Source organism: Triplophysa rosa, linkage group LG1, assembly GCF_024868665.1.
Source record: "Triplophysa rosa linkage group LG1, Trosa_1v2, whole genome shotgun sequence".
NCBI classification, from domain to species: Eukaryota; Metazoa; Chordata; class Actinopteri; order Cypriniformes; family Nemacheilidae; genus Triplophysa; species Triplophysa rosa.
The window spans coordinates 31,131,619-31,155,754 of record NC_079890.1 but is presented as its reverse complement, the minus strand read 5'-3'; the positions used below and the strand labels follow the sequence as shown (position 1 = coordinate 31,155,754).

The following is a 24,136-nucleotide window of genomic DNA, read 5'->3' as shown; positions in this document are numbered from 1 at the left end:
CTAGACTGAATTGATCTCAGGAAAGGTGAATGTAGTAAATGTACTGTTGTGTTCAGAATGGAGAGGCGTGTTTATTGTCTTTTTAGAAGGTCATAGAAACAATCAGTCAAAATGTGTTTAATTCTTTTAATGTATAAATTCTCCATATAAAAGATTTAAGCACTCATCATCATATGCATATACATTTAACAACTCGATTACATACCTGTGCAAGTCTTCCAATTTTTTCTGTTACATTTGTTCATTTATTTATGCTTTGTGATCTCAAATAAGACCTGTACATATAATAATATAATATTTCTGTACAGTATTTCAGTCTGAATTTCTTCAAAGACAGTTTGAACAGCAAGGCTTTTAAACAAACTACTTTCTGCCATTGTGGAAGCAGATATAGAAATCTTGATTGGTGTTTAATAGGTTTCTGTTTAAATGCTGGCTGTAAAATAAAACCGATGGCACAAACCAAAATCCTAATAATAAAAGGCAATCTGAAATCTATATTTATTGAGAATTTGTTTTGGTTAAAATGCTCAGATCCCAGTCCCCACAACTACTAAGTCTTTCATTTTTGCCTATATGGTACCATACATTTAACTACAATTATGTTAAGTAAGTATAGTGAAGGAAATTGTCTTTTCTAGTTTATACTTGAGGCATATATTATGCGAGCATCTGGAGTGCTGAAAAAGCATGCAAGCTACACTGATGCTTTTTCATGACCATAAAAAAACGCTTTACAATTGTGAATCGCAGTGTGTTTGGCAGACTATAGTGAAATAAAGCAATAATTACAGCGATACATTAAGTGACCAATTAAGACCTTACAGTATACATCTCCAGTCAATGAATGTGTGCCAAGCAGATAAACATGCAATTACATCGATTTACGCACAAATGTTAATAGACAATTTAAAGTCATAAAAACCAATGGTGAAAAAAGGTGTATTCAGAGAAGAGCACATGTAATCCAATGTCAATAGCTGGGTTAAAATAAACAAACAAAACAATGTTTGGATTGTAAACAGTAAGAAATCTCACGGCTCTGTTTTCACGTCTGTATCACAGCTTGCAAATAAAAAGAGGAAACAAAAGAAGAGACTTCTTCCTTCCGGAAGTGAAGAGGCACACGACAATGATATCTGACCACGGTGCCTGGTTTGATTAACCATTGACACGCTTTAGTCATTGATGACGCGAGTGTGTCTGTGAAATGTGGGTTGTCATGGTGACAGGTTAACCTATGTAAAATGGCTTCTCTCTGTCCACGACTGACACACCACACGGCAGTTTGGAGGTTTTGCGTCATTTTCCGACATCCTGCTTTATTCCTCCGTTCTCGTGTCTATCGTACTTTAAGGCATTTTTCTCGCCCTAAACTCGTTATTGGAAGTGTGACTTCCGGATTAAAACCTTTTTAAAATGTTGCCTGAGAACCTGTCAGAACCGTACGGATATCACTTTGCATCGTCCCCCTTCACCTAAAGACAAAGGAAACAGGAAGAAAACAAATAAGATATTCAGAGTTGAATAAAATATTACTTAATCAATTGTATGGAGAGATTTCAATGTAATCTAGACAACAATAACGAATACAAATTTCAAGTACATCCTGAGGAGATGGATTACAGTATATTATACAGTCGTGGAAAAAGTTAAGAGACAAATTATTACAATTATTTTCAGTTTTTCTGAATTTACTATTAATAAATTCATATGTTCGAGTAAGATTATAATTTTGGTTTCATTATGTGAACTAGTGACAACATTCCTCCCAAATTAAAATATTGCTTTTTATTTTCAATTATTTGCAGAAAACTGGACAACCTGGTCAAAATATAAAAAATATTCCATTTTTTAGAGTTTGAATACTGCAAAGAAAAGTTCATTCACGTTTAAACAATTTACATTTCAGGATCTGTTCAAAAATGAATATATGATAAATAAGCCCTTTTCACAACTTTCATGCATCTTTGCATTCTCGTAGTCTTTCACATTGCTGTTGGGTGACTTTAAGTCATTCCTTAGCTTTGTTTCTGTTGAAATTCAACAGACACTGGACTGGAATTGCCACAATACGTAGAGAAATTCCAATTAAAGGCAAAACTGGGGTGGTTTCTTTTTATTTTCAACGGCTGTATATTAGAAGTATTACAGACATTATATTTATATATTAAACTCTGCTCACCTGAGACTGTGCACCTGTGCTAAGTGTAGGGGGGTCAGCATTAGCAGGGGATGGAGGGACACTCCCATTGGGCTCAGTGATCAGCAGGGTCCGCCTATCACGGGCCAATTTGGGGTCACACTTTGTCACCCGGAATCTAGAGAAGAATAAAAGTATTTGTAGAAAATAATTCTACAGTAACAACTTATACTAATAACAATAATATTGACAATTAACTAGATTTTATGATTTTATAAACACTTGTTCATGAACGCGCACATACACAAAGGAGCGAGAAATAGGGACGTTATTATTTTAGCTTGGATGCAAAACATGCGTGTTGGTTTACAGTGAGGAACATATTTTGCAAGATCAACAGCTTACACACTGTGTAAAATGTGTCTACGTTTCATTAATCGTGCATGGACGTCTAAAAAAAGATATTCCAATATATTTACATATTTTAGAAATGCTGAAATTATATTTTCATAATCATCTATTTTCAAGTTCATCTAGTTTTATGGAGACAAACAGTCAGTCCTAGGGAAGCCCTGTATGTTTAGGTCATGACCCCATCATCAGATGCACGCGAGGGTGTGTGAAATCCTGCGTATATAAATGCGCTCATGCAAATGACACAAACCTGCCCACAGACAACACGGTGACCTCTCCCACGTGACTGCGTCTGTCTATCCTCTTGCTGGACGAGCGTCTCATGAGAGGCCATTTTTTTTGGTTGCAGCGATTGCAGATGTTCTTATGTCCACTGACTCCTCCGATGGTGTGCAGGTGGTTACAGGTGTGTTTGGCCGTGCTGGGTGAAAATCCTGGCAGGGCAGGGCTCATGGGGCTGTTGGGCGTGTTTGGAGAGGTGGGCGTCGCTGGGGCGCTGTTGGAAATTTGACAAAAACAGAAAAATATCAGCTTAACTGCGACGTTAGATCCAGGAAGCCAGAGTAAAAGCACATTACGCACGTACTGCGCACTGTATGCAAAACAGTTGTATGCAAACATGGAAAACCTGGAGGAGCAGCTGAATTTACATTTGTTGGGTACTGTATCCCACAATGCAATGCATTTGATATGATCTTTGAAGCATATTTCCATTTGAACAACATTAAAAGAATAATAAAAGACAGCAAACAGTGGATTTGTCATTCACATTCTGAACACAGCCAAGTCTTCACAAACACTCCTAGGGTCCCTTCTAAGGTGAAGTGTGAATTTGTTTAGATGTTATAAACACTTCAGCCCTATCCTAACATTGCCGTTTGTTAACAGCAATATCAGCTGCGAGTTTGGGGCGGGACTATTGTTTGTCTGACCAAAGGCAGATGGGGGACATCTTTTGGAAAACCTTTTATTTTTGCAAGTCCATTTGCTGATGCTAGTGGAGCAGAAAATACACACTTCACCTTTAACACCCACTACGTTTTTGCAAAAGTGGAGCAGCTGGTTCCAGAGCGACACAGATTCTCTCTTTCCCTGCTGCTTTATCTCCTCTCTCGCTTTCTCGCTATATTTATTTTGTCCTTTCACGCTGACAGCTAGAAAAAGGGGCAAACGCTTTAGTCATTTTCTTATCGGTCTTCATTACACTGCGGGACATTGTGCACGTGTGTCTGCATGCCTCACTTGAGAGGAAGAGTAGGACAGAGATGTTACCTGCACTGCCACCTGCAAGAGGGATTATAAGAAAACAAACGAGGAGATACTGTACATGCATGTGCACACATATAGATGTTATTAACACTTCAACCCCTTCAGACTCTTTCAGTAATACTCAACCAAAGAATCGAGGTCTGTGGAAACACTAGAGTTGAAATTTGCCATTTGTGACGTCAACACGCTGCAGTCATAAATAATGGTGGAAAAATGTAAATGCAAGTTGAAGGCATGACTCACTAAACTTTTTTTTCTTGCCGTGAGATTGTGTTGGACAATAACATTTTAAGAAACTGTATTTGTTATTATTGATTGAGTTTCAAGGTGATAAATCAAAAATTGAATAAAATAATTATATAAGATTTATACAAGATAAAAACTGTAAAATATGGCATGAATGCATATTTATAAATATCAGATAAACATAAATAAACCCATTGTCTATTTGTATTCAAGAGAAAAATGAAAAGTCTGTCATCGTTTACTCACCCTCTTGTTAAACCTGTATGACTTACATTCTTCTGCATAAAGCAAAAGAAGATATTTTGAAGAATGTTAGCAACCGAACAATGGCGGTCCCCATTGACTTCTATTGTATGGACACAAAACCAATGGAAGTCAATGGGTACCGCCGTTGTTCGGTTACCAACAAAACAAATATCTTCTTTTGTGTTCGGCAGAAAAAAGAAAGTCATACAGGTTTGAAATGACATGAGGGTGAGTAAATGATGCCCGAATTTTCATTTTGGGTGAACTATCCCTGTAAAACAGGAAAGGTAAGATGGTGGTTCTTCACCCATTAATATTCATGTGTAAATCTTGTATGGCCTAATCGACATCTTGTGTGAACTGATTATTAAAATAACAAAATAAAAATAAGACAATAAAAACACTACATTTTTTTGCATCTATCCATTATCCATCCACATTTTCTAATAATGGTTGAAAACCTTTAACCTAATTTACTTCATTCACAAAATGTACTACTATTTTTACTAACGTGTTAGATTTTTTACCAGGACAAACCGATATTACGCCAACTATAAAAGCCAAGATCCACCTGTGACAAGTGACAACTCAACCCCCGCCCATGACTCCTCCCCCCACAGAAGCCCTGTGCTCCACAGTAATTGTTCTTCTGGCTCTGGGCCCAGCAGGCTGTCTGGAGAATAGACATAGCAGAATACCCAATCACACTATTCCTCTTTACTGTATAGCCTAATAATCTAACAAGAGTAATTACCCTATCCGTGTCTCTCTTTTCTCATTCTCCCTCACAGCTTCTAACCACCCCATCTGGAGCTCCTCTTGTCCTTCACACTCTCTGATGGCTCTCAACCGTGCACCTTCCCTATCTTCCGTCCTTCTCTCTCGCTCTCGTGCTGATGACTGGAGGAAGCATGAGGGTGTGAGACTCAAGCAGAGTGACCTCATTGTTCAACCCAAATCTGCTATTCACACAAATGCTCAGATAGACTGAGAAACACACACCACCCACACTAAAAGGAAAGATTGGTGATGGATGTGCAAAAGTTCAATTATGCAGTGGGCCATTATAAGAGATGCATGATTTTTGGTATTAAATAACAAAATCTCAATCCAAAAAAGCAATTTGGCACTCACATATTTTTCAAGATCATTTTTTAACATGAAGGAGCAAAGGTTTCACATGATAAAAAAAAACAGATATACTGCTCAAAACAAAACTTGGTGGAATATGTCCATACCTAATGTGCTGAACTACATCTGCGGTTACTCTGAAAATAATATATCATCATTATCTGGGTTCTTTTATCTGAATGGAAAGCATCTCTCCACCCAGACTCATATTCCATATCCTCAGGACCATGACACTTCTTTATACACTATATATGGCATTTTAAAGGTCTGGCTTCCTGGATCTAATTCTGGCTCCGAGGGTTGTCAGTGATTTATGTTTTTGTGCTTCACAGTGATTTCCCTCACGATATGTCTTGTGAAACAGACAGACCTCACCTCTGAACTGTCCTGTGTTACAGGCATCATTTAAGACGTAACAGTGCCACCTTTTGGAGGAATGGGGTACTGCTGTGCAAAAACACTTTCGAGCAATGGACTACTTTGATAACCCCAAACTGTTTAAGGCCTCCATGCTTATTTGCATCTTTGTGTATTTGTTTATGAAATATATACAGTAGTAGATCCTTAATTTCTGCTTCAAATAAAATGTTGAAATGCAATAAATTTCCAGGGATTCAAATTATTTACAGATCTTTTTTTCTTAAAGTCTAAATTAAAGGAAAATTATATTTCTAGAACCCAGACCACTGGAAATGTGGTCACCATTCCTTGCCATGGTTCTGCAGTGAGTTTCTTCCCCTTTTCTAATTCAGAAACTTTCCAAAGTAATTCACATTCCAAAACATTAAAAGTGTGGACAAATGTTTTACTTATAATGGGTTCTAATGTAAGATTTGTTAACAGATTAAATCTAGGAGAGATGTGAACCATCAGGCAATTATTATGAGGCACTTAAAAATAAAGGCTTAAAGGAAGTCTTACCCTTCTGATTCGATGCTGTCTTGAACCATGGCTTTGAGTGCATCAGTGTTGGCTGGAGCGAAAAACAAACAAACAAGGGAGACCGTTTTATTAAATGACTTAAATTAACACTGAATGAAGAGACTATACAGCCTCACACATAGAACAGCTTCATTGAAAATCTTTTGACTCTTAAAAGGCAGCTGACTCTTCATATGGAAGCAAAACCAATAGCACTAGCATTTACAGAAGATAAAGAGAAGCCTGGGGTCATTTATCTTCGCTTTACACGATAATCATGTAAAACACTCTCAGATCAGTTAAACATAAAACATATTGTAGCAGGGGTGTATCAGGGTTAACTACAGACCAGTAGAAGTATTAAAGTCTAATTTAGCAAAAAGTAAAAGAGGAAATGAAGATGCCAGCTAACCAGTTTTGTTGTAAAACTGTGGTTATCAATTTGCAAAAAAATCATGGTTACTACATTTCTACTGTAATAAAACCATGGTTAACTGCACCTTTACATTTATCCTTCTTTGAGGTCAGTTTAGACAATTTATTCATAACTGTAAACGTTGGAATGACAACATGTTTAAATCGATTATGAAAACACTATCTGGACTCAGACAAGCAGCGCCATCTGCTGGCACCACAAGGAACTCAATGTAAACAACCAGGTGACTACTCCAAGCTTACAGTAAAACACCATCTTGTGACCTGCCTGCTCATCTTAATTCACTTTGACATGAACAAAAGTACATTTTTAAACTTTAAAGTGGAATTAACTCATTGGAATTAAGTGGAATTAAGTAAAATTTTAGGAAAGAAATTACCTTAAGTAAAATTTTAAACTTAAAAGTGAAATTTTAAACTTAATACACTGAAGTATATTCATTTTATTTCAATATCTGGGTCACAGTGAAACTCGGTCACACTTACCTTCATTTTTCATGATGTAGTGAACAATTTGTCCTACTGTGTCAGCGTTGCTATCACTAAAGGTTTCGTTAAAGTCTGAGGAAAAAAAACAGAAATTACACTTAATTTAAGTCAATATTGGTATTCCTAATAAATATGTTGGAAATATAACCCTTTGTAGTAAACACATAGTGATGAGTAGGAAACCGATCCTGCTTTATTATCACCCTCATAAAAACTCTCCCCACCAACTGTAATAATGCTTGTGGTGTAAACTACTGCTACAATTTTTTTGATGACACAAACATTTACAACACAAACAATAAACATTATTCATTGACTTCAGACTGTTAAGGGCCTCATAAAAGTATGCTGAGTTTCTGGCTTGTCTGAGCTCAGAGGAGGAAATTACAGTAAAAAAAAAAAAAAACACCCAAACACAGTTAACACACCCATGTCCTTCCTGAAGCCATGGACTCCATGCAGTAAGCCGGACATCCAGTGTTTAAATTAGTCTTAGATCAGGAGATCCATACAGAGAAATATGAAATAAAGACCTGATCTTATTCTGAGTCAGTTTGTGATTGGCATTTACAAGCATATTTCATTTTCACGAGCTTCAAAAAAACACTGGAAGGGATCCTCTTAATAAGCCGGGCAAATTATAATCAAAACGATCACGCCAAAGTTAAATTTCAGCTTCTTTTATTATAGCTGTTCTGATCTCAATCACCATCATTAAAAAACAATCCACAAAACTCTAGTCAGAGGTCCCAATGAGAGCAGAGGCCTATGGTAATCAAATGAGTGGCTCTTAAAGTGATAGTTCACCCTAAAATGAAAAGTTTATTTTCAAAATGAGAAACTCTGCTTTAAGAAAAATTCTAAAATCATGTTTTTTTATTGTGCATTCCAATTAATATCAATCAAACTGCAGTTGGTTTGTTTTGATTTAAGCCACAATAACTAAAAAATACAGCTAACTAACACAATAAAAACATAACAATAAAAAACATGATTTTTGAAAAAAATTTAAAACGGAGTTGTCTCATTTTGGAGACAAACTCTTTATTTACTCACCCTCACCCACTAAACCTGTATGACTTTCTTCTGCAGAACACAAAAGATATTTTGAGGAATGTTGTGGCTCCATTGACTTCTATTGTTTGGACACAAAACCACAGAGACATTTCTCAAAATATCCACTGCTAAAATAATATATATAGGTCATATATATAGGTTTTCAATGACATGAGGGTGAATAAATGATGACAAAGTTTTCATTTTTGGGTTTAACCAAACAAATTCTCTTTAAAATTTAATCTGGATGAAACTAGATATTTGCAGTGCTTAAGTAAAGTATTATTCACTGCTTAATGTTTTATGGTGTTTTCAGAAATAAATGAATAGGCTTATCTAAAGGAAGACCATATATCTAATCCTCAACAATGCAATGGTATGTGGGGTGACACAGAATATGTAGAGTAATACAAAAGAAAGACAATATTGGGCGTGTCCGAATGAATGTGTTCAGCAAGCAGACATTAATGCATAGACATTTTTAGAATAGCCGTTAAAAGCGCATTTCCACTATATATTAACAATAAATAAAAAAAGAAATGGTAGATCTTTTTAGTTTAAAGAAATAGGCGAGTCAGAGTAGTATGTGTACTTTAGTGTTCAGCAGCTAAGACACTTAGTTACCAGCGTAACAGCATTGTGTGTCAACACCACAGTAGTTCAGAGTCATATGGCAAAGACAAAACGGGTTTGTCAGTAATGTAAACGGGATAACAACATTCTAGAGTAAGACAAAAAAACGTGAAAACAAACAACACAACTGATATACAGGTAAGTCCTGGGCTGGACACAACACAATGTGTGTCAAGGCAACAATTCTGTTCCCGAAGCAGTTAAAAATAGAACAGAAAACAATAATATTAAAAACAGAATTGTTTTTCTAGCGAACACATGTGCTGTTCAAAGCATCTTTCGACGCGTTTTAAATAGTCTAATGCACTAAATGACGAACCAAGACAAGAATAGGGAGTATTATTAAATATTGGCTGTACTCCAGTCTAAATCACCATAAATGATGACTCATTATACAGACATGTCAAAATAATGAGAAGATGAGACATTTTATGAGACTGAGTGTTTGTTTGTTTGTGTGTGTGTACAGGTTCTTAATAAACAATAAATAAATATTTTAATAAACGTCTTCAAACAAGCATGGTAAAATACATTAAATACAAATTTACAATGACATTTAAAGTGATAGTTCACCCAGAAATAAAATTCTGTCATCATTTCACTCTCTTCTCATGTCAGACCTGAATGACTTTCTTTCTTTTCGCAGAACACAAAAGAAGATATTTTGAAGAATGTTGTTAACTGGGACCCATCCACTTGCATTGGTTTTGTGTCCATACAGAAGAAGTGAGTAGGTGTCGGCGCTGTTCGGTTACCAACTTTTTACCAAACATCAATTTCAGTCAAGGAATTAGTTTAGCTCAAAGGAAAATACGTATAATAATCGTTATTAAATATACATATTTTCCAGTCTCTGATTACTAATATAAAGTATAACAATATTTATATGTATTTGTCCAGCGAATGCATCAATGATATTATACACTTTAAAGAGTACATTCCTCGAGATCATAAAAAATACATTTCATGAAGTGTTTAATTTTGCCGTGTTTGAATGTAAGCAATCTGCCAAGTTGTAAATCCGAAGGTGAACGAATAACAAAGTTATTAGCTTATAAAAAAGGTAATCGACTCTGAATCACGCGAACAAGCCATGACCTGTCCGAATCTTTAACCACAATGTACCTACGTCACTAGAAAAATCCCCGCCTACTGACTGCGAAAACTTAACTCTCTCCTCCCCAAACACTGTACTAGCTCGTTCGTGACGTGTGCATCATGTCTAAGAGAAGCTGTGTTCTATGTAGTGAAACTAAGTCAGTCTTATTTTCACTACCAAAGGAAGAACTTCTGAGGAAAAAATGGTTACTATTTATTTTTCAAACGACACCAAAGGAGTATAAACCGAACGTTTTACTTTGCGCGCGTCATTTTACCGAAGATTGCTTCATCAATCTTGGCGCCTTTACTGCAGGATACATTAAACGTCTTTCCTTAAAAGATGTTGCAATACCAACTTTATTTGGACCTGTAAGCTCCACCGAATCACAACCTGTAAGTGTGACTCTTTATTTTTGTCTTTACTTAAAATTAAATTTGTGTGACGTTATCTCATGTCTGTGTTTAGCTAACGTTACCGTTATTTTTGGGGTTGTTACTGTTTGTTTACCTAACGTTAGCTATAAACTCGTTGCGCTAATGTAAGTGTTCAACCATATTAACTCGCAAAGTCTTTATTTCAAGAACTGCGTGGTGTACTATAGTTATAATAACATCTGAAGATACGAACACCGTACACTGTATGCCGTGATAACTAACTGTTACAAGAGAAGTGTCTAAAACAGTCCTTTTTCTTACTGGCATCTGTATAAGGATTAAAGAATGATTCGTCAGACTCGGGCTCGAACTGGTAAGGTAAAATCGACGCCATCTCTCTCTATACACTGTTAATATCCAACCACCTGCAAACCGTAATACAGCAGTAATGATAGGCGGTCCATTTGCGACACATGCTGAACGCGTTTGACCAATCACAGCAGACTAGACCATTTGACCAATCACAGCAGACTAGACCATCTGACCAATCACAGCAGACTACACTATCTGACCAATCAGATCAGACTACGCTGGCGGAAAGGCGGAGATTACACAGATGAATCGCGGAACGAATCATTTGAGAGTCAGTCAAGAAGTAAGGTAATAAAAACTGCTTATTATTACGAAATAATAGTATTTTTACATCATGTATGTACATAAACTTGTTGTCGGACACTCCATAAACCAAAATAAGCCCTTAAAAATATTGAGGAATGTACTCTTTAACGTTATCTCCTGGCCATAAGTAACGTGACTTTACCAAACAGGATTTAGAGCAAAGGTAGCGTAAATCAAACACAGTTTAAGTGACCAAGTCTGTGAGCGTTTAGAACAGAAAACAACTTTGTATCAAAGTGTGCTAAATTTAAATCTTCCATCCCACACAAACCATAGAATGCACGTATGCACATCCACTTTCAACTTTCAATGGCTCTTCAGCTGATTGCTGAGAAGGAAGTGATTTAAAATATTTACTTGCTTTCAATTTAATTTTCATTTCAACTCACAAAACATGACTTCAACAAACAATCAGGAGCCATTTCATAAAAGACATAAATGGCTGCTAACACCAAAGATTTCCATAATTCTACCTCTCTAAGCAATCCATAAAAACTGAGCAATGACAAATGTTTGAAGAAAACTTTGTCCTCCTTGATTCATCATAAGGCACAATATGCTTTAAATTCTAACAAACAGTCAACAAAAGCCCACACCTCCTTTTTCTGGATCTTTTTCCACTTCGTCATCATCTTTCTCCAGCTCCTCATCTTCCTCTGTCTCAGTTGTACAGCGGTAGCCCTTTCTCTTCAGTACGTGACAGATGAGGACCCCCAGAAGTCCCAGCAGAAAGAAGAAAGGCACCAGAAGAAAGGCGATGTACGGTGTGCTCGCCTCATCACTGCTATCTGGGGAGATATCATTCAATATCACCGTCAATTTATGTTGACTCTTATATCATTATACCAAACCAAAAAGAACGTCAATGTTGTGTTTTTTTATGCTGGCATGCTGAAGTTTCACATTTTAAATATGTGAGCTCTTTAAATTCAAATGTTTTTTATTGGCTTTCGATGCTTTATTGTTCATCCTCTGGAAAAAAATCTGAAAGTGATACCAGCAATATTGCTGCTTTGTTTCTATATACTGTAGTTGTGGTGTGGATTCAGCCATTCTCCTAAATTTAGATCAAGTTTTTTAAAGTCCAGTGTACGATATTTAGCGGCATCTAGTGGTGAGGTTGCAAATTGCAACCAACAGCTCACTCCACCTCTCCCTTTCGAACTCGAAGCACTACGGTGGCTGACACAGGACTAAGATGTCATCATGTTTTCACTTCTTTGCCAAAGGAGATTTCGTTTTTACGAAATGTGCTCTGTAGAGCAGTTTGTCCGTTTAGGGCCACTGTAGAAACAACATGGGCCATGGCTTATTCCATGTAAGGGACCTGCGGTGTATGTAGATAGAAATAGCCCATAACGGTAATAAAAACATAACGCTTTCATTATGTAAGGTCTTTATACACATTTGAAGACATTGTATATTATATTGCATTCCCGTCAATAGATCCTTCAAAAAATTTCACACAGCAGCTATAAAACCTCTAAAATGTTCAAAGTTATCGTCGTTGGTGTGAACAGGCCTTTAAAGTATACTATATACACATTTAAAATTACAGCTTTGCTTTTCCAAAAAACTTGCTTCCATGTAAATGCAAGTTTTTGTCATAAATATCTGCAATAGCTGCAACATTTTTCCTTTTAACATGTAATATGTGCTATGGTATAAATCACTTTGAATACACGAATCACGATTACCTTCTTCCAAGATTCAGTTTCGTCCTGTATCAGGTGTCTCATGGTACAAAATCAAATTCCAAGCTGCACTCTCAGAAAAATGCTTTACGTATGAGCTATACAGTGGGATTAAATCATATCTTCATTGAGTTACAACACTTGCTGAAGAGCTAGAGTTAGCGCAGCTAGTATTCAAAGAAATAAGCATTACGACCTACACAGACGGTTTCGAAATGAGACACGTAGAGTGTTTGGTCAGGCAGATAAACAGAGAATGACAGTACAGTCTCCCTGCAGAGGGAAAAAATGACCTCTGAGAACAGCACAGAGGACAACTGCTGGCATGGCACCCTGCAATGACTCAGGGGATACAGTAATCCCTGTAAATTTCCACTGTATACTGTCTCTCATTTCATCACCCTGTCTATCTTTCACTGTCACCCATAGAAGTTTTGATAGTACTGTAATGGTATCAGTTCAAGTAATACCACAGTCATTTATTCCACGGTAGTAAATGATTTTCATATGCATGGACCAAGGTATTTACATGGTGCTTCAGGGGACTTAAAAAGTACCATTGAATTAGCATGTGTCATGTGCAAAAAAACATGGTATTATCATGGTATCACTGACAGGGTTTGCTAAGGCAAGCATCACTATTATTATATGTGGCCTTTTCTGCCTCAGCAACAGTGTTTTCCATTCATTCCTAATTTGTCCGGCCATTGTTACTTTTCACTAGATTTAGCCACATTTCCGACCCCTTAAGCGACTTTTGTTCAAAGGATGCGAATAACGACAAACCTAGCGTCTTTTTTAAAAAACGTTAGCTTTCATTCTGTGGGAAACTGTCAGTACTGCCCCGCGAGCGTGAGGTCTCACTTTCCCGGCGCAGGAATCGTCTCCTTCGGCATCTACTCTGTGCAAGGAGAAGCAGCACATTCGAATGTTTCGAATCTTGAATCTTTCATTCGCCGGCACACGGATGAAAGAGATTGCAAAACAGTAGGGATGTAACGATTCACCATGAGCCGGTTGAAAATCGGTTATAATGAGTGACTATTCAAATCGGTTGAGGTGTGAACTGAATCGCAATACATTTTTTGAACAGCAGGGGCCGCTATTTTCACTGCAAACCTAAACGTGGACATGCTGATATTTCTTAAATGCAAAAAAATCCATGAAATTCCATGTTTATATTAAAGAGACTTTTTCTATTATTAATTTGTTATAAAATTGCAGTTTAGTTTTGTTATTTGAAATAAAACATTATTTTATTATACAAAGAAACGTGAAGCATTTAAGAAATAATGCAAGGGAAGTTGTTCATTTCTAATTAGTTTCAACTCATTTTGTAAAAATAAATCGTGAGTAAATCGTGAATAAATCGCATCGTGAGATCAGAATCGTGACTCGCATCGCATCGTGAGCTGAGTGAATCGTTACATCCCTACAAAACAGCGCAAAACTGTTTGGATATATAAGCATGGACACAGTTTGTCTGTAAATAAGCACATGGCTTACGGAGGCTGTACATGCGCTGTGTGAAAGAATATAGCTAAAAGCGCCCGTCTTTAAGGTGCTGTTTTGGCAATCATGATAGGTAGCAAAGATTATAGACTTTAACAAGATGCTGCAGTTCTTTTACCAAGAATAGGAAAAAGTGTAATGCTTAATCAGGCTGCTCTAGTGAAGGAAGTCCCCCCTTCCAGTAAAATGAGCCAATCATCAATCATTTTTTAAAGATTTTAAAGATGAATTATTAATATGAAGTTTTTTTAAAATAAAACCACTGTATATCACGTACATATACTGCAATGTACATGTGCAAGGGGCAATAAATAAAATATAAATCAACATTATTTAACCTTTTTGTTTTTAAAAAGTAGAAAATAAACACTACAAAATGGAATATTTTCCATTATAAAGGACGTAGGGTGAGGTTTTGAACACAGCATTGTTCTGGTATGACTGAAATAACTGCCTGTAGGCAATGCAAATATGGCTCAGCTGTCAGGTGGGGAGACTTTCCTAAAGGGGCTTTGCAGGGGTCATATGGCATGAATACATGTTTTTCTGTGTCTTTGGTGTGTTATAAGTTGCCCATGCATGTATTAGACACGTAAAATTGCAAAAATTAAAGTGTCGGAACTAAGGATGCAACGATACAGCTCACCCACGGTTCAATACGAACCTTGGTTTTTCACCCACAGTACTCGGTTCGGTTCTGATGGCTTGGCACATTAAAGTATTTTTTCATTGTTCTATGCTTATGTGACAGGAACGGTAAAAAGTTAAGAAGAAAACAAAACTATTTTACTGAAATTCTCTTTATTTAACTTAACTTATTTTATTATCTTTAAGCAAAAATCAACTTGTACAAATTCCTGGCTCACAGCAGTTTTTGGTTTACTGTTCATCAACATGCCAGTAAAATAAGAGGTTTTGCACATCAGAGTATTTAAAATAATGTAATGCAAAACTTGCGATTGCTGTAACTGAAGTAAACGTGCGGTGCGCGTAACACTGCATACACTAGCGCTCAATGGGAAAGGCCAAAGATAATATATTAACAAGGTGCGCCACTGCCATTGCACTAAATTGGAAGAAATGCAATGCTAAATAGCTGCCTGGAGGCGCTCTTGCTATGACGTAAATAGCTGTCCGAAAGGCCGCCGAGTGGCATGACTTTCATTAAACGGACTTTGGCATGGTGCCGTAGACGCTCTTTCTGCATGTGCTGGGTGTGAGAGCAACGCGAACGTGTTGCTTTCGTATGCAGTGTAAAAATACATTCTTGATGTGCCAAATTCGGAGATTATCACTTTAGTACAACGGGCATACAATAAAGCCAGCCCACGTATCTCAACAGCACATTGCTTCTCGTGTTGCAGGCAGCCTCGCTTCACCGCCCGACCACCACTCACTATTAGATACAGACAAACACAGACAGAGCCAGTTCAGAGTGTAATTGAGTGCACGGAAATAATTTAAACGCAAAACTGGAAAACCGCAATTCAGTTACACGAATTGAACCGTGGAGGTCGTACCGAACGGTTCAATATTATATTGAGTATTGTGGCATCCCTAGTCGGAACAGAAGATGCATTCTATCTAAAAGCGAATGCTCACCCAGACCTGCCTGAAACGCCTCGTGTAACCACACCCCCACAAATCTACGTCAGTTCGTGTTATGATTTGACTAAGACTGCCCAAATGTATACGCAAGTAAGATGGGCGTACCTGTCAGCAGTGTTGGGTAAGTTACTCTGAAAAAGTAATTAATTACTAGTTACTAATTACATATTCAATTATTACTGTACAAATTACTCTCTCCAAAAAGTATTTAGTTACTTATTACTAATTACTTTCTATATCCTACATCAACCTTGATTAGTTAAGTGATTCAAGGATAGAAATGAAACAGCTCTTTTAATTCATTCAAATAAATAATATAAACTACATAAAGTACTCTTATTTACTGACCAAAGTATTACAAATGTGAGAATTATACATTAAAGCATTCATTTTAAAGTTAGACTTTGAATGTTGATGTTAATTCCACTATTGCACACACATATATTACACAAAGTATTTAGTTTAATTAAATCAAAAGTAACTAATTAAATTACAGAAAAATAAGAGTAATCCCTTACTTTACTTTTTCCAAGTGAAAAGTAATTAAATTACAGTAACTAATTACTTAGTAACTAGTTACACCCAACACCGCCTGTCAGTACAATTGCTTTGGAACCTGATGTTCCAAATATGGTAAGAGGCGTTACATTTCCGTCATACGCTTACAGTATTTGACCAATCACTACGCACTGGTTAACTGGCCAATCATAGCACACCTCGCTTTTCAGAGCGATGAGCTTTGTAGAAAATCTGCGCGTTTCAGAGAGGCGGGGCAAAGAGGAGATACAAACATGCACGTATGTTGAAATGAAAATACAACGCTTTTGAACCTTAAATCGTGTATACACATTGCATTACATCTAAAACAAACGATAATATTCGTTTTATGCCATGTCATTTGACTCCTTTAAAAAAACTGATCAATAAAATAATAACAGCTTCCAGACTTGTGGTAATGTAAATATTTATCTTATTTAGTTATAGTGACTAGGGAAAATGTCTTGTCTATGAGTAGTTCTTAATAGGTAAAGTCTCCATTGATCCAATAAAACATTTATTTACCTTTTCGAAACAACCAATTCCCCAGCTCACTCCATAAATTTATAAAAGCAGAATACAAAATCAGCTATGCGCACACTTGTTTTGCTTCTAAGCTTTCTATCTGTGAAGCTCATAACAGAACCACCTTTATTTAAACATGGTGTTCTGGAGCACCAGAGGTCAAAGGGTCATCCAGTCTGCATATGAACTGTAAATCAGACTCCCAGTGTGAACTCTGACCCCCAACAATCTAATGTGCCAAGCACACATGCAGACAAAGAGGCTATTGTGATATCTGCTACCGTACGTCAGCATATCATACACGTCTGTGTCTATGCTTACTGAATTTACTACACACAAAATGCAACAAAAAAGGTCTAGAATGTTATTCATAATGTTGATTCAGTCAACATTATGATTCAGTCCTTGACAAGCAGGATGACTAGCAAATCTCGGCTCTGACTCACTGACTAGTGAACAATACGCATTCCAAATACTTACTACAGGCTCCGCCCACTTCTGAAAGCAGGCCTGATAATCAAAGGGAAAGAAACTCAGTATCTAAAGTTACAACAGGTGCAGTCAGAAAAATACACTCCATTCACTCATGGGAACTGAATGACAAAACAAATGGATGCTCGGCTGATCAAATAAGCCTACGAGTTAAAGCTGTAAAGTCGTTCCAGCTCTACAATTTCTCTTCCAGTTTTACTTCTTTACTTGAATCCTATACAAACACTATAAGGGCACATCAAAGTAATTTCTTCCAATCACACACTTAATACCAACATGGTAAAGAAGACGGTTAATAAAGAAACGGTTTCTGACAGGTATTTTCCAACTAGTCATCCGAAAACACTTCCTCTCCAACCATGTGGTGTGACTACTGTTTCTCTGTAATGCAATAAACCAGGGCTGTCCTGCTCGGACAAAATCTGCGAGCACGGTGAGGCTCCAGCCTATAGTTTGATGGTAACCTGAATCAAGTTTCTAGTTTCTTATTTGCAAACAGCTTTAGCTAATAAATGCAATTAATGAGGTGCATGAAACGAAACAAAACAAAAAAGCATGACACACTCCAAGCATTTAAGTATTATGTAACAAGTTAGAACAATGACACAAACTTTAGACACGCATTATTTTAGACTTGCCTTACACCCTCTGAAAATCGTTCAAGACTATGTAGTCAAGAGAAAAGTCATAGGGATCTCACACCTGATGTGTCTTGCATTTTAGAAGAGATCTCAAACTGTGTATAAAAGGTCTGGATTTTTTTCTCAACACTTTGCAAGATAAACATGGAAATTAGTTTTGTAGCTCTATAATGTTACTGTATGGATACAGTTGGCTTACTTTTGGACTTGTATTTTTCCTGAAGACTACTAGGAACAACTCGTGAGTTCTCCTAAGCTATGAAAGTGCAAACTTTTCCTGTGGAAAACTGATAAAAAAAAGAGATTCCTAACCGGTAAAAAAAGAGCTAAAACGGAATGTCGGGACATGTTCAATTCCTAAACCATACTGATCTTCAGACAGGCGTGTAGCATCAACGATCGATCCCAGGTCAATCACCAATAACTTTACGAATGACAGATGCACCAAAGCCCTCTTGCATTCACTTATAAGTGTGCTATAAACGCATTTGTAAGCCAAAAATACATATCCGACTCTTGTATTTCAGACGTAGAACACATCTTGTTTAATCGCTGTGCTGCGTCCACCAGTGCTCGTCTGCAGACGTGGTAAGATTCATACGGCTTCTAGGGTTTGTACTTACTTGTCCCTGTCGTGGTGTTGGAGTCTGATGGATCTGCCATCGCACCGCCGATCTGGATGTACGATGCTGAACTCGAACAGAGTTGTGTCCAGAGACTCGTGTGTCCTGAGCTGTGCTTACACACACATCAGTGAGAGACGCTGGTGTTTCCTCATTCTTATCACAGCTATGGGGAACATCCCACTCTTAAAGTTATTATAACCTTTCTTACCACACTCGCAGCGTTACAGTACACAGTCCACCCCGACCTTCTCGTGCTTGTAAAATAAGAAGCGTTAATGCTCAGTTAAAACAATGATAGCTGTGATCATTTAAAACTGTGTGTTGTGGAGTTGCCCGCAGAAAAGCAGTTCCTCGCCGATCCTCCTGAGGGCAGCGTGTTTCTACAAAATGCGAAAACCCGGAAATACCCAGCATTGTGGGGCGTGTAGTTTTCAAGAACATCTCACACCCTCTGCAGTTTTTAAACGAAAATGCAAAAAACTAAACTTTTTTAACCGTCAAAAAATTACTCCACAAGCGTGATACATGAATCAATATAAATGATGTATATTTTAGACCATTCACGACTAATGAATGATAACAATTAAATTTTATTTTTTTTATTTTGGTTTGATAAACATTGTTTGTATAATACGAAGTCTGATATGAGATGTATTTTCATGCACATTTGCTGTTTTGCCATATTTTTAAAGAAACAATTTAAGACTTTTAATAAATGAAGATAAGGGATAATCCACCCAAAAATGGAAATTCTGTCATGAATTACTCACCCCCAAGTTGTTCCAAACCTGTATTCAATGTATTTGTTCTGCTGAACACAAAGAAAGATATTTGAAAAAATGTTAACAACTGACAGGTCTGGGACACCATTATATATATAGAAATTCATAATAGAAAAAAATAAAAATGGTAGTCAAAATATCTTATTTTGTGTCCAACAGAACAAATATTAAACGAAATTTAACAAAAATGTTTGTCAGTTGCTAACATTCTTCCAAATATCTTTCTTTGAAAATAAATGTATACAGGTTTGGAACAACTTGAGGGAGAGTAAATGAATTTGAATTTTCATTTTTGGGTGAACTATCCCTTTAAAGACCAAACCCTATATGAACAAATACTTTTATAAATAAAAAAACACACATTCCAAACATAAACTATAAAGCTAGTTATGCTGATAATATTATATGCAACAAAAGGTTTGTTAAAATAGAACAATGCACAAAATTGGTATTGTTATATGGTTTTAAACTTTAGGACCTTACTTCATATGAATTATTATCTATAAACAGTAGTCTAAAATATGTTTATATAAAAATACTTTTTTTGGACCAGGTGTCAGATAACATTCAAATATTGTGTATATCTGTGGCTTTATAAGGCAAATAACTTGCGACAACAATATAACTAACAACACTATGTTGACACACCTCTGGTGCTCAATGTTATGAAATTAAACAAGAGTGCCACTATCCACAAAAGACTGTACATTGAACCACTGCATTTTTTTTTTACAAAAAAGGCATTGAACCTCCATTAAATTTATTTAGTTGGTGAAACATTGGGCATTGATGCAACATTTGCTTGCATCTGATGTAAATCGTAAAAATCAAATCCAATTTATTTTACTGGAATTGATATCACATTGGTGTGCTTTGTGAAGAAACACCCAACTGCTCTGCTTGGAGGCAACATGTTATTTCTATGACTTGTTTTTCTGGTGTTTAGCTAATTTACCATATAACAACAACCACTTCACTGGCTCTGAAAACAAGCACAGTCGGTGCTCAACTTTGCACTCAGTGTTGATATAGCTCTGTGGCACAAACAGAAGAACTGCAGCTTCTGATGAATTAAAATCATGGTCGGAGAAAGTTCATTTCAGTTTTCTTTAAAAACAAGTGCACAGAGACACATTTCCTTCTAGCATTCATCTGGCTTCAATCCAGGCGTCTATTTAATTCTCCTCTTTTCCTCCTGTTTTGCTCAACTGTTTAAAAATGCAAAAAAAGCTTATTAAGGTCAAAAATTGACACAAAAAGTGCTGTTACCTTGCATTGAATATAGAAAGTAATATAATATGTATAGATATAATTAATAAAATATATGTGAAAAAAAATCAGAAATTAATTTAAAGAAAAATGCTTACATGCTGTTTGTTGGCAAAAGTGTGGCAAGATATAAACAGGAGTCACATGGAAAAAAAAACATGTAATTATTCACAAGAAAACATTTTAAGCCAAATAACAAATACTTTATGGCCTGGTTTCACAGACAAGGCTTAAGCCAGGACTATGCCTTAGTTAAATTAGGATATTTAAGTCGCTTTTATTAAAATGCCTTAGATAAAACATTACTGGTGTGAATTTTGAGACAAAACAATGACAATTGCATATTTCCAGTTAAGACAGATCTTTCTTTCAACTTTCATTTTAGTCTGGGACTAGTCCTAAGCCTTGTCTGTGAAACCGGGCCCATTTTGTATACTTCTTATGTACCTTAATTACATCTACCCAGTTCCATCCTCTTGGTAGCTCTCCTTTGTTATCTGTTCATTGAAAACAACATTTTCAAATTAACATGCATTCAAGAACATCTACCAGTTAGAAAATACAAAACTATGGCAATAGAACATCAAATCCATCTGGAAAGCTCACCTGTTCTTCCAATCAGTTTCCTCTTCTGTGCTTTGCTTAGTTGCTCTTTCTTCTCTTTTTTCTTACTGACAGAGGTAGCATTATTGATGACCTCACTGTTGGATATCAGGGTCTGAGAGACAGTACACAGAGCTACTACATTAGTACATAGTTTCAGAAGCCATGACAGGACCCTAAACAATACCATAACAGAGAACCTGCAATGAAGCTACAATTAATTGGTTTAAAAAAAATGCTTGTTCAAAAATAAATATAGTCAATAATTCAGTAAAGAGAATGTAAAACTTCTCAAAATGCTTTAAGGTTAGAGTGTAATAATACACACCACAGCAGATGTAACAGGCTGGTGGTTTTCCATAAGCATTTCCTTGTTCTCTTTGGCCCACTCAAAGAGTGTGTACATCATGGCAGTGCCCAGGTTGGCCTCCACCTGCTCACCCAGCTTGGAAAGAATGTACTGCTTTGTGTCTGGAGTCCTGAAAGTTACATGGACGTTTGATCCTGTGGTGCATAATGTTTTTCAGCAGCACACTCATTTTTCAAAATCGTTTTTCTAGGCAAGTGATAAGACAGAAGTCCTCTCTCTTTCCCAAAACTATCTATGCTACCCACCCTATGTTTTTAAAGGCAATACACACACTGAAACCACACTTATAGAAAACAACCTTCAAAAAATTGCGTGGATGTTACAAACTATACAAAATTTTAGGTAAAGCTAAGCTGATTTAAGAATATTTCAGAACAGAAAGCTTTAATACATAAAGCCTAAAGCATCCCTCGTGTGCACAACTTACAATCTGTTGTTGAAAAAGCCATCTAATGATATCTGTGGTGCTGTTTCAGGATATGTCTCTGGCCATAAGACTTCTAGCAGAAATGAATTGGAGTCATCAAGATCTCCTATCTGTAAAAAACAAGAGGAAAAACAGTCACACTACACTGAATGTGCTTATACTAACGAAGGAAAGTGACCGCTAGCAACATCACATCACATCACAAAACAGAGATAGTTGGCAATGACTTTCTGAGATGCAGCTCATACCCTGAACTGAAAGGAAACCGGGGTCAGCTCTTTAAAGCAGTCATCTCCTTCATAAATTGACTGAAGAGCCTCCAACTCCATCTGCACAGAAAGAGTTTAAGTTATCACTAATACCATATTAATACCATAGCACTTTTGACAGATACAATATTGTGATCTTTTTTACTTCAGTATTCTGACGCACTTGCGAGTGAAAAGGAATTTCAAAGGAGAAAATTAGTTGGCATGGCTTGCGTAAATCTGAAAATTACAGCGAATTGACTGGATGTATAAAAACAGCTGTTGCATTTTGAAATGAACTTAGCAGCAGACTGACAGTTGAAGGGGAGGAGTTAACGGATGCTCCGCCCAAGCCATCTACGTCATTAGAGATAAATCGTCATTTCAGGGCGGAAGTGCATTTTCAGATTTTATCTTTAGATTATGAGGGTACATGAATTTTAAAAAGAAAATGACCCACATTTATAAGCTATTTACTATAAACGCTTCAATATTTCATAAAAAAATAAGAATTGTAATTTTATATTTCACTGGGACTTTAAAGACCAATTTAAACAGCACAGCAAAAATAAAAAAATTACACATTAGCCAAACACCGATGACAACATTTCACGTATTAAGCATGCCAGTCAATACTCAGGTGTGATACTGAAGAATAATACATTGTCTTTAATGAGCATCTTCTAGCATTTGCGAGACATCTGCTCATGTGATTATTTGTTAGCTTTAGCTACATCCGTCTCACCTCCTGGTCTTCGTTGGCAGTCATGTTGTCAACTTCCGCCAATCCAACACTTTGAACCAGTCATAAACAGTGCTAGTATGCCAGCGGATTGTTACTTAAATAACTTGTATACTCATATGAAGACCACCATGCTGTGTCTAACCGGTGTTCAAGATGATTTTTAACAGTGCCAACTCTAAACCATAGATGAAGAGCGTCACATCAGGCGATACACGGACTGCCTCCTACAGGACTGGAAGACAAAATTCACTTAAGATGTAACGCGCATACTTATCCCACAGATGGCGTTAACGTCTTCTTATATGCAGTGGAAAGGTATTTTATGATAATAGACCACCGAATACATTTAAGTATTTAGCTTTTTTCCCCTAAATGTATTAAGTAGCCAACTGAATGAGAATATGAATACCAATTTCAGACACTTCAGACTCAAATGCTTTATATACAATTATATATATATTGCCTACATTATGTCCCGTTAATACATAATACAGTATACACCCATATATACACACAGAATATTAAAATCTAATTTGGCTAATGCTTTTACTCCGTTTTGTTTGAGGTTTATTTCAAAAGGATTTGTCACATTTAATAGAGAACTGAAGTAATCTGCTCTCTTTTATAAAATCCAGATCATGCTTTGCAAGACATTTGAAGCCCACCAGTTCACATTTGCATCTTTATTGATGAGATTTCATTACACACATAACCTAAACAAAACAATTACAAAATACTTTCACACCTTTTACTTAATAGTTCACATTTACCTATAATCATGAAAGTGAAACAGTCGGATGCACTGTCAAAGCTCATTTAGTCTTTCTGTGTAAAGACTTGAACGTTGATTATTTTCACTCATTTACACGTGGAACTCAACAAGACTCAGTCAGGATCAAAGACATCCTCGTTGAACCAAG

The 24,136-nt window shown here is 36.5% G+C and overlaps 2 protein-coding genes across 2 annotated transcripts; both read right to left on the bottom strand.

Annotated features, from left to right (window-relative positions):
- Nucleotides 1-57: 57 nt before the first annotated feature.
- rell1 (RELT like 1) lies at nt 58-19,120 on the bottom strand. The gene is made up of 8 exons (XM_057339579.1): nt 18,981-19,120; nt 18,770-18,879; nt 11,734-11,925; nt 7,292-7,366; nt 6,371-6,422; nt 2,808-3,053; nt 2,186-2,321; nt 58-1,478 (listed from the first exon to the last, which is right to left on the bottom strand). The coding sequence occupies exons 2-8, from the start codon at nt 18,807-18,809 to the stop codon at nt 1,455-1,457; spliced, it is 765 nt and encodes a 254-aa protein (XP_057195562.1). The 5' UTR covers nt 18,810-18,879; nt 18,981-19,120; the 3' UTR covers nt 58-1,454.
- A 241-nt stretch (nt 19,121-19,361) lies between these two features.
- rwdd (RWD domain containing 4) lies at nt 19,362-23,408 on the bottom strand. Its single transcript, XM_057339614.1, has 7 exons — nt 23,217-23,408; nt 22,472-22,552; nt 22,224-22,333; nt 21,755-21,905; nt 21,430-21,541; nt 21,271-21,320; nt 19,362-20,762 (listed from the first exon to the last, which is right to left on the bottom strand). The coding sequence occupies exons 1-7, from the start codon at nt 23,238-23,240 to the stop codon at nt 20,730-20,732; spliced, it is 561 nt and encodes a 186-aa protein (XP_057195597.1). The 5' UTR covers nt 23,241-23,408; the 3' UTR covers nt 19,362-20,729.
- Nucleotides 23,409-24,136: the final 728 nt, after the last annotated feature.